The sequence below is a fragment of the Cibotium barometz genome, chromosome 21, assembly GCF_041138505.1.
Source record: "Cibotium barometz isolate CiBa-2024 chromosome 21, ASM4113850v1, whole genome shotgun sequence".
Classification (NCBI taxonomy): domain Eukaryota; kingdom Viridiplantae; phylum Streptophyta; class Polypodiopsida; order Cyatheales; family Cibotiaceae; genus Cibotium; species Cibotium barometz.
The window spans coordinates 51,487,848-51,500,175 of record NC_141066.1 but is presented as its reverse complement, the minus strand read 5'-3'; the positions used below and the strand labels follow the sequence as shown (position 1 = coordinate 51,500,175).

At 41.5% G+C, this 12,328-nt stretch overlaps 1 protein-coding gene across 1 annotated transcript; it reads right to left on the bottom strand.

Annotated features, from left to right (window-relative positions):
- Window positions 1–7,206: 7,206 nt before the first annotated feature.
- Window positions 7,207–11,849, bottom strand: LOC147627334 (putative glutathione S-transferase DHAR1, cytosolic). The gene is made up of 6 exons (XM_086815969.1): window positions 11,491–11,849; window positions 9,313–9,403; window positions 9,081–9,224; window positions 8,246–8,363; window positions 7,736–7,876; window positions 7,207–7,477 (listed from the first exon to the last, which is right to left on the bottom strand). Exons 1-6 carry the CDS (start codon window positions 11,804–11,806, stop codon window positions 7,394–7,396), a joined length of 894 nt encoding a protein of 297 aa, XP_086672095.1. The 5' UTR covers window positions 11,807–11,849; the 3' UTR covers window positions 7,207–7,393.
- Window positions 11,850–12,328: the final 479 nt, after the last annotated feature.

Here is a 12,328-nt window from a genome sequence, read left to right as displayed (position 1 = left end):
GAGCAACTTAATGGTGAGGGACATTGCTAACACCGGATTAGCTTACCTTAGGGCCATGAGTTGAGGAGTTGTTCCAATAGCAGAGGATGCCCGCACATGCACACAAGTCCACTCGTCAGGATTGTTGCGCCAAGCTACGTACACACTGTTTTTTTTTTGGTGGAGAAGGAAGGCAGTGAAAACCTGACACAACAAGTGCACGACACAACAATGAACACACGAGCGGCAGGATGTGCGCCTAACTGTTTCAAAAAATCATGCAAAAGTGGTTCTTTAAATTCTTAGTTTTTTACAAAAGAGTTTTTTTTTTGGCTTTCAATTTTTTGCTATCAAAAGAGTTATTAACAAAGCTATTGAAAAATAGCTTCCAACCCATAAAAGTGTAGCACCTATTCATGCTTGCACCGACAGCGTGAATCCACACCTATTCAGGTATTGGCAGATGATTCTTTCATGTTCCTTAAGGCTCAAAGAGATAATGTTTCGAAGGCTATGGTTGTTTGGGATACTTTTGGTCTTGCTTCAGGGTTATACATTAATATGCAAAAATATGCTCTGATAAGCTGTATCGAGAGCGATTTGCTTGGTTTGGGATGGAATGGGTAGGTTATATAAAGGGGATGCATCACACACCACTTGGGTTATTCGATTGGAGTTGATGTTGATTCACAGGCTTTGTTGGCATGGATTTCTACAAGGATAAATGATAAGCTTGTGTATTGGAAATCTCTAGGAGATGGCCTTTATTGCAAGATATGTGTGTATCTCAAGAGCCATGGGTGGTAATGGCTAAGGCCTTCATAGAGGAGGTCGCACTTGTGCATGGTAATACTAGGATTGATGGTACATAATGGGATGTAGTGAATGGTTCCCAACAGGTTCGAGTGTTGGATTCACCTCTCCTTTCTCATTTGACGATCTCATGGAAGGAGGTGTTGGCACAACACTAAATGGAAACCTTCAGATCACCGGTTGCATTTGAATTCTATGGCAACAAGTGAGGTGTTGGCTACTTCACGACTTCTAGAGTGGCTTGACAAACTTGTTGAGCGGCCAAAATTCAATAGAATGACTCCATTAGGAATAGTGAGAATTATGGATGCTTTGTTGCCACGTAGAGGCCGCTTATTATCTTTTTGAAAAATCCATCAATATTTTCTGGTTCCACACGGATATGTACAGTTATGGGAGAAGGTGAGGGCATGTGTTACACCATTTGGTGATATTCCTTAGTTGGAGGATCAACAACCTTGGTTAGATTGGGAATTTAGAAAGTCTCAGGACATTGTCTCTAGCATACAACAAATCAAGTGTACCATATGATGGTGGAAGATAAGCGTTGGATCATTGAGAAGGCTAATAGGGTATGGAACATCAGGAAAAGTAGGGCCTGGTGTGGAAGGAAGTAATCTTATAGGGCTGGTGGTCTAAGATTCCATATCAAGGGAAGGTGTTCCTATGGCGCATGCTAGTTGGAGGCCTACCATTGGGGGACCAGTTGCGTAAGCGGCGGATTCCTTTTGGTTATTATGTGCTTTGTACTACATGCTTGAAAACATGCCCGCATCTTTTCATTCTATGTTCGGTGGCAAAGAGGGTGTGAGATTTCCTTTCTCGCATATGGATTTTGTTGACAGATAGGCCGTAAAGGTTAAAGATTGGATTTTTGGCAAGATTCCAAATGGGCCGGATAACCCAGAACATTCATTTTTCTTTCATTTTTTAAGGTGGACAAGTTTGTATCATATCTAGTTAGCTAGGAATGCCTTCATATTTGAATCAAAAGTGGGTATTACAGCTCACATAGGTCGTATAAAAGGGATACTATTGTGGCAAGTCTCTTCCTTGCGGTCAGCTCATTTGGTGGAGAATGACATGGCTATATATTGGATGAGGGTACTCCGAGCTACACCTGTGGTTTGAAGTAATTAGTGAGGCAAAGCTAGTACATCACAAGGCGGCCATGTGGCCATTTGTAAAGTAATTTTTTGGTAATATATCTTCTATTATGAGAGAGAGAGAGAGAGAGAGAGAGAGAGAGAGAGAGAGAGATGGTGAGGAGGGATTCTAAAAAGAGACTAGCTGGGGAGATGGAGTCTCAAGGGAGAGGAGAGAGATGGTGAGGAGAAATTGTAAAAAGAGACCAGCTGAGGATCGCTCCATGCCTATGCCCCCCACCATCAACACAGTTGAGAAAAAAACTCCCTCAAAACAAGCTCGCTCCATACCTTCCCCCACCATAAGCTAGCTTCACTTTGCCAAGCTTGTTTCATTTGTGGTGGAAGGCTTTTTCCATTTCTCTTTTGCTATAGCGAAACCCTCTTATGAGAGGATTTGCAACATATGCACTGCTCAAGATAGATTACCCTCCTTATGATGTTTCACTAGTGAAACCCTAATCTGGGGCTACAAGCATGGCAAGGTAAGAGAAAAGAGAGAGCGTTCATTAGCATACCTACTTAGAGAAGTTGGGGAGCAGGTATTAAGTGTTGTATGTGTAGAAGGTATTGAGTTTGATGGGCAACTTGGGAATTCACTTTGGTTTCTTTTCTATGCAAGTAGGTTCTTCGACTTTAGAATCATGTGAGGATTCTTCCATCCATCCAATCCTTCAAGTCCTTTTATGAGCTTGGCCTACGCTAAATAAAGCAAGGAGCGAGGTATTTGGACATGAGAAGATAAGAAGGCAAAGAGATCAATGATGTTTGATGGAGCACAAATGCTCTTATTTGGGCTTATAATGGTATACCACATGTAGACAAGCCCATTCATAGGTTACATTGTGTTTGGACCTTAGAATAGATTGTGTGTGGATCCATGAGTAAATTACTGAAGCTGATCCTGATTTTGACCTTCCAACCTCAAGCTCTTCCTCCTTGACCTATGAGAGGATAGGTTCATTTCTATGTCTTTGTTTGGCTTTGCAACAAGTGTGTGGTGCCCATGATGGGAGAACTCTACTAGAAATTGTAGAAGGCTTTTTTTCAATTTGTGCTAGGTATGCTGCTTGCACCAAGTTTTGAGCAACTCGAATCGCCTCTTCACTAAATACTTGACCCACATCTTTGTCGAGTTTTGTGGGTCTATTTGAGCTTTTCCTCATGCTTGGTGGCTACCGTCCAAACCATCTCTTTCTTAGAGCATGAATGACGATGAAGCATTAGTGGCAGTGTCTTCCACCAAATCCACTATGCACGGTTACTCCGTCTTTCCCCATTCCTATCTTCCTGGTTTTGTGTCTTTGGCTTCGGGGAGACACTCTCGTATCCTGTAGCACCACCTTAGGAAATAGTACTGGCGCTTGTCTAGGAACTTAATGAGGTCCTTATTAGCAGTGGAAACACTTCAATGGCTACCTCTTATTTGCCAATGAGTTGACGACTCCAAAGACTCTACGTGCATTCGTAGAGTCTTTGGAGCACAGATGTGGACTAGAAGGCCTCGACATGTTGGTACCTGTCTGGGCAGACTCTGGGTACGTCCATACTCAAAGGTCTATGCGCAGATAACTGCCCAGATATTGATAGCTGTAGTAATTTAGAATTATTTATAATTAAGGGGCACTTAATTTAAAGATTTAATTAGATTTCTTATACTTTCTAATCGATGTGGCTACACATAATGGGACCACATTCCTAGAGAACTAGAGAGCTAAAGTGTTACTTCTAACATATCCACTAATGATCTAAGTAATACATGGTTATGGTTATTAATGATTCTATTAAACACCAAATATGCCTAAAACTAAATTTTTTATAGAAAAAATGGAGAATTAATAGGCTATTTACTTGTTTACTCACATCCGGAAGCTCCTCTTTGCATTCTACACCACTCCTTAGCTCCAATGCTTCAATTAGAATAAACAACAAAATAAAACAAAAAAGAAATAGAAAAATAAACATTCACAAGCACTGGATTCGTATCCAACTGGGTAACTTTAGACTCCACTTTAACAAAGTAAAATGTAAGGGGACATACGCCAGGAGACTTTCCCCAATAATGGGGCCAAAGATGTTCTCCTAAGAACACTTTTATGCCTTGCATGATGGAAGGAATGGAATAATGCAAGGATCAATGTGGGAACTTGCCTCTCACCGTCAAGAATAACCACCTGTCTTGTGGGAAAGCTAGATTACCTCACACTTGCATCGTTAATGGTGTCACTCAATTAATGCCTTTTCAAGAGTGAGTAGGGAGCAATGGAGGAGATAGCTATTCTAGAGCTTTATCTCTTCTTCAATGCCTAGTGTGCTAGCAAAATGGGGAGATGGAGAAAAAGCTTAATTGTGATAATGGGATTGTTCATTTTCTCATTATTACAAATAACTTATATACAAGCCTCTTATTTACAATGTAAACCAAAAAGCTAGTTCCTAGGCTGATGCATATATAAAAATTATCTTAGTCGACATTACACGTCACAAGGTCGGCTAGATCCCAAAATTTTATATCATTGGTGTAGTTGTACAAAAGATGATTACAAAATGGATAAGCTTACTTAATATGAGAGTTATGCTAACCATGTGGTTAATAATAGTTATTTAAACTTGTTATTACAATATCACCATGATGGTGCTGAGAAGTTAATCCAGATGAAAAAGGCCAAGTCGAGTAGATCCTTCAATAAAATCAAGCACAATCTATGTTCATTTTCGTTCACGCTTAAATTTTTTGGTCAAAACAATTTTATTTTCCTACCTTATCTTTGCTTGCTCCAAACTTCATGACTATATCTTCACATAACATAGATGATTTTAGTAGTTTATACAAGTCATAACAATGGCACCATTTTTCATTCCTCATAGTCCTCTACTATTACTCTATGAAGTGTCACTCAATGGCCATCTCATTTTACCTAAGAAGGGAGAGTTAAAAAGTGAGATAAGAAGGGAGAGTTAAAAGAGTGAAAAACCAATTTTTTTCTTATTTCAAATTCAAATTTTAGTGTAAAAAATAGAGTTGTAAGGAGGTCACTTATATGATGAAAACTTCTCTTTCTCTACTAGCATGCCTCGCCACACATCTCCACCAATAAAAAAAGTAAAAGCAATAACTATTTCTATTAAAAAAAAACTCTCAACACAAATTCCACATACATATACATACATGTACCTACACACATACACATATATGCACATACGACTACACATGTACACAAAGTCACACTCACATGCGTGCACATAGAATCAACACACCCAATCACCCACATGCACACACCTACATGTGCACATAACGAACGTACACACTCGCTAGTATGTGCATGCATATTTGCACACGCACGCACAACACAAATACATGTGAGTACACACATGCATGCATGGATTCACACAAACATGTGCACGTGTACACGGTACATGTGTGCATCCACACAATCACATAGATTCATGCACTCTTGAATGCACACGTACACAGACATGCGTGCATTCACACAAGCACATGAGCACACATACACATACATGCGTGCATCCACACAATCACATAGATGTGTGCACTATGTTGTGTATGTGCACACAGACACACATACATGCACACACATGGTGCATGCACACATGTGATTGTCGGCACACACAATTACACGTGTGCACACAAAGTAAATACACATAGTCTCAATGTGAGGTAATGTGAGATGTCTTCATTAAGGCTTTTCTAGATGAGGGTGCACTCACATACATGCAAATAGACACACTATTGACATAGGCACACGCTCGTTCATATGTGCGTACACAATGTTACTGTGTACACACTCAACACACATACACTTCCACTCATGTGCACACTTAAACACACAATTGACACACAAATAATCACATACATGCATGTGTGCACACATCCACATGTCTGAGCACACATATACATGATGCACATACACATGAAGGTATACACACACTTGTGCTCACACACACACACTCTCGCATGCCTACACGCACACGTGTGCATACATACATGATGCACATACACAAAGATATAAACATTCTTGCTTGCTTACTTGCACACTTACGTGCGCACACACACACACACAACACACATACACATGCATGCACACTCGAACATGCACACATACACATTCATGCATGTATGCACGCACACACATGCACTCGCAAGTTGTTACATAAGGCATTTGAAATATTATTTCAAGGCAATTGTTGAGTCTTGTCTCTACGTATTGCATATGCTCTCTCTTGACACATAGTCTCTTCTGAAGGTGGCACAATCGTTCAAGCAGTAATGCAAGAAACTAATCACATATCTACTATGCCATAGGTCTAAGAGCTCCTCTTTAGCCACCCCCACATGGCAACAATATAATACCAAGAGGGCAGTGCACAGGCCAAGCAGTGGGCGGGTCAAGTACTAGTTTTGTTTATAAAAGCCTCCAATACCCAATTGATAGCGCATGGGCCTCCCAAGGAAAGATCCTTGGTTCAAGGGTTCAAGGCATCTAATACCGATACCCACTCTAGACATCCCAACGATCATGCAGGTGCCTATGATTCTTTGAGGGCTGTCGGAGGAGCAAAGAAAACCGACTCCGTGAAGGATTTAACCTGGCAACTGTTAAAAAGCTGAATGTTCCAGTACTATGAGGGAAGCTGCTACCACACATAGGAGTGACGATTCACACACTAAAAAAGCTGAGCTGCATGACAATCCGTCCCAAAATACTTGGCTATACGATCAGTGGGAGGAATTCTACCTTCTATACTCCCAAAATACTTGGCTATAAGATCAGTGGGAGGAATTCTACCTTCTATACTAAGTTGTAATGTCTGCATGTGCTCCTGCTATCATGCGAATGCTAATGGTAGAGAATTATGATTGTTCATACCTGATGTCATGTTATGAGTAGTACAGATATCTGTACGTTTGCTAGCTTACACGAAATGCCACTACAACTGTCATAAAGAGTTTTAAAACAATTAAATAGCACCCTCTCATAAATGGAAGGAGAGAACATTGTTACCAATATATATTCTGGCCAATCCAAAGAATCACCGTAGAGAAAGCCCTAGAAGAGTTCAATGCACTACTTGGAAAAATCACGAAATCATCAGACAAGCTACTCTTTAATCTCAGAACCCAATGGTAGCTGGCTTGGTAAGTAACCTAAAGAACACGGTCAAACATAGTTCCTCCTGTTATTGGGATTCATTACGACACGCAAGATATCTACAAACATTTGCTCTACTTTGACAAAGAGTGGATGGCGAACTTAACACAGCAATACTAGCGATTATTATCTTTGTAAACTTTCCATAGCTTTTCCTTTGAACGGTTGAATATTAAAAATCCAGTCCCAAAAAGGCACAAGCTAATACTACTTGGCCCACACTAAGATCTAAGTATCACATTTAAAACTAGAAGAAAGAGGGGTCCTGATTTATGCCTTCAATAATCAGGACACATGTTTCTGCCAACCAGCAACAACATGCTCCTCAGCTGGCTTGGTTTTTACAAAGGACTCTCGAGCATGAAGAGCCTGCCAAACAGCACAAATCTTACCATCAACATCCCAATCCACACTGTGAAGTACCCAGAAATCCCACAATAAGAAGCCGCACGATCCCTAACAAATGCAAACCCTAAGAGCATTACTGGTGAAGGTAGCAGGTAGTCAGTATATATATCGATGGTAATTTCAGGTTGTTTCCCCAGAATCCCAGAATAAGAAACCAAGGGATCCCTAACAAATGCGAACACTTCTAACAGTACTGCTGGTGTAACAGATAGTCAGTACCTCAATATAGCTTTTCAAATACGGCAGGCTGTCAGGAAGCGACCACTTCTTATAATGGCCCAATGCCACCTGCAGATGGAACAATTTGGGTGCTAGGCTCAAATCGGCAGCTGAGATTTGATCACCATGGATAAATGGTCCCTGCAGGATGAGGCAACAAATCAGTAAGCGACTGCAGAAGTCTCCAGTAGATAAAGCCCGCACATGAAAGAAGCCCATCTACGACGTCCATTACACATATTGAGCTTGTTGTACATTGCTGCTAAGATCGCTCGACTCCTTTTCATGCCTTGTTTACCAGGCTAAAAACCCCTACATCATCAAGACTTAAATTTGGGGGGGCTACAAGAAGTTTGCCTCCCCTCTTCAAAACGCAAAGCACTGCACCCACCTGATCTGCCAGCCTTGAATGTAAGTCACTCCGCATGCATTAAATTCACAGCGCCACACACAATCACAACACAGCACAGGGCTGCCCCTCATAGGAATGAAAAGCAGGAAAGTACTCACATTGTCCTTCAAGTAGTTGTTCAACGCTGTCAGTTCAGCAACCAACGCTTCTTCTGATCCATCACTGGGATCCTTGCTCTTGAGAAACTTGACAAAACTCGGAAAAATCTTCGAACCCCTGCGAGAAAACCACTTTATCAAATCAAAATCTGTGACAAAAAGTTTGAAATATAGTAAGTGTCGCCGTAATTAACTTCATGAAGGGCCCTTCATAGGCATCAATGAATGCCCCCTGCTAAAATCAGGTTTAAGGGTACCCAGTCTGAAGCCCTCCTGAAGCTAGAACCTGACATCTAAAAGTTGAGTCCTACACCAAGACGTGCATGACTTATCAACAGTCACATGAGGCTGTTGTCACTTGTGTTTCATCACAAGCATTGTATAACCAACTTAGACCTGTGCAGATGGACCCACTTCTGAGAAAATAAACAGGTTGAACCTGTTGCCACAAGACTTTTTGGAAAGATTTCAATGCTGCAACCAGCTGGCCCACACACCACTTGTAATGTTAACATATCAAAAATATTTCAAGAATCTCATCATTCCACCCTTCGAGATTAACCACAAGACCAAAGGAACGGCGGCTGTACCAACGGTGACCAACACCCCCGTTTTGCCCCGACGATGCCAGTGAAGGGCGCCTGAGTTTCACCATGACTCATACCATTTACCACTTCCATTTAACCTCTGCCCGCCGATAACCCAGCTGACTCACACCAGTGATATTACAACAGTTTAGAAAAAAAATTACAAATGTTCTAGAACACACTCAGACACCATAACAGTACATACACAATCAGCTTCACTAACTTGGATACACGTTTATCATGCTTACACGGAGGCTTTCTCCTGTGGCGTTTGGAATGAGGGCTCTGGGAACTTCTCTTCGATAATTTGAGTGATCACATCAGAGTCTGGAACCCACTTCCCTTCATGCTTGATGACAGGTACCTTTCCTTCAGGATTGATTTCCAAGAACCTGACTCAATTGACAGATCATGACATTTCAACAAACCAAAGAGCAACACTAGCAAACCAAAGAAACAGGGTACTGAAGAGAGGGGTACCAGTCTGGCTTGTTAGTAAGATCAACATATTTGGCATTGTATGGGATACCTTTCTCTTCCAGAGTCAAGAGGACCCTTTGAGAAAATGGGCCTGCACAGTGAAAATAAACTCAATCAGGAGAACTAGACGTGTTATGAACAGCAGTTAACTAAGGCAGAATGATGCATCTAAATCCACAATAGCAGCATTCTGAAAGCATGGTTCATGGAGGGGTCTTCACAGTAGCTGAAGGGTGCTTGTCAAGAAAGGAACACAAACATTTAGGTGCCACATGTAACTTCCTAGACAAATTGCATCCTGCCTTACCGAGCATCACATACACCACCACTACCCTCGTAGCATGCATGAATACACAGCGCAAGGTAGCGATTCGGCATTTAGAAAAAAGCCCTGGCACTGCAAAGTGTTTGTAACTACCAAAGAATAGGACAACCATGCTGTACATTGAGAAATTCCTTAATTGGGAAAACAACAATCGTGCTCAACCCATACGAGAACCAGACAAGCTATCAAAAAATACCTCAACCCACCTGCCAAATAACACCCAACTCAGTCAGAAGATGTGAAGGGTAAGCCTGCAAACCTACATGTCGCCAATGCTGTAGCTATGTGTTATCAAGCATCTTAACACACTACACAGGCAAGTATGTTTGTAGCATCCTTGACGAAGAGATGCAAGCTGTGTGCAAGAATACCTGACTGCATGACTGAAATGTCTCACAATGGTACCCACTCAAAAAATTCTGCCTTTTGTGCATGGCATAAGCTCACAACATTTATGCCAACCTTTCCATACTGCAGTTGCTTAAATACACTGCTATCTTTGACAGGATTGAAAAACAAGTGCCTAGACCTAATCTCTTGTTCTGCTGAAGGCATCTAACACTTCTAACACCCATGCAAGACAGAGAGAGAAAGAAGAAAGTAGTATTAACTTTTGCAGAAGGCCAAAATGACCTATGAGACCCATACATGACTGGAGGACAATGTCAGTCTTGAGCTAAAGACATAGTTTAAAAAAAGAAAACATACATGAACATCATACTAATCAACTAGTAAATCTGCAATGTCAAGCATGAAGTACAATCACCTTCACAGTATTGGTTTTTTTCTTGTGTTTTGGCTCAAGTTTTAATAAGCGTTATGCCTTCACAGTGGACAGCCCGCTTGCCTTTCTTCCGAGCTACTCTCACTAAGGCAAAATTTGGATTCCTCTAGTTGATTTGCATTGGGGTGAGTTTCTCAGCAACCCATACCTTTGTGCCTTTAAGTTTGTTAGATTGTTTTAGAACCCCAACCTTATCATTTTTGTGACGATAAGTGATTACTGTATGATAACCTTGTCTTGAAACAAAGGCAAAGACTAGCTCACAGTCAATTATTGGCAGTCTGACGTGTAGTTGCTCACCCAAGTACCCCTATCCATCATGTAATCCGAGCATCTGAACAGATTCTGGCTGTTCAACAAATCGGCACTCTACACACTCTACAATGGAATCCTTGACTAGATCCGCTAATCAACACTCCCCAATTATGTGATCATGAAGTCTTACTTCTTGCAGCCATGCAACCATTAAGGCATAACACCTTCCTGTACAATACATATTCAATATCATAACAGTCAGAAACAGCCCCAGTCAGCTACTCCCGGCTGGCTGCGGGCTGTTCCCTATGTGTTCAGATTTAAGTTTACTTCATTTTGTCAAGGATAAACCTCACTGTTTCCAAACATTCGAACTCCTTATAAGATGCAAATTTATCTTAGTTAGGATTGTAAGACGTCTATCAATTCCTTCGTGTGTGGAATGTGTGGAACAGCACACCATCACAAATTACAATAGCCTTAAGACTATCGCAGACATTCCTACTCGAGCTAAGCCAAACCTGCTATGCATGGCTGCACTACCAATGCGGTACAAAACGCATACGAAGGAAAAGTGAATAAAGAGGCTCAGACGGTTGATTCCTACACCATGAAACCCTTGAACACTGTACAATACAGAAACCCCCCTAAATGCAGAGTCAATTATCCCCATTACACCCCTCTACATAACTCAAACCTAAACTAAATGGTTCTAACAACTAAACCCTACATAACACAAAACCCTGCTAAGCAGAATCGACACAGAAACGAGAAACAACCCTAACAAATCTTCAGCAGAAGAATCGACACTTACAATCACCAATCTTTTCCGGTTCTCCGATGGCAGCTTTGACGAGGACATCTACATGCTCAGGGGGGATGGCCATACTCGTGACTGCTGCGGCGAAGCGAAAGCAGCTTCCGAAGGTCCTGCTGCTGCGAGAGAACTGTTGCGATTTCTGAAGCAGAGGGACGACAGGTGAGGCGACTGAACTGCAGAAGGAGAGCGATGAAGAAGGAGGAGAAGGAAAAAAGGGCGGAAAAGCGCAGTAAGATAACGTCTGGCTATGGCGGACACACGAGAAAGCAACGACAATAACTAAAGGGCTTGCTATTGCCACTCCCTTCATCGTGCATCGGGTCTCCTTTCTGCGCTGAATGCATAATGGGCTCCTTGTGTGTCCCTTCCCACGCTTGTCACATTTCTAGAGCCGTTGCATTAATTTGATTCAATATGGCACCAAAATGTTTTTTTTATTTCCATTAAATAAGATTTTCAAGAATAAGAGTGTTTTTCTAAGGTTTCATTTTAGTATATAATGAGTAATGCTTGAAAAAGTCAATGAAATGATGACTCTTCATGTTCTCTCTATTTAAGACAATGATTTACCCCTCCATATCCTCTCTATTTAAGGCAATGAAACGATGGCCCTCCATATCCTCTCTATTTGCATGCATTTAGCCTCAAGTAAGGAATGCACAAGAAGAGCTTGTAGAGCAAGGGAGGAGGGCAAGAGCTTACGCACTTACTTCGTCATTCTATGAAATAATGTTACCGACTCCTTGTTCGTTCTAGAGCATGGTTGACAGCTTAGCTAGGGGTAGCTACCTAGCTCACTTGCATGCCATATCACAGTGAGGATTCACTCATA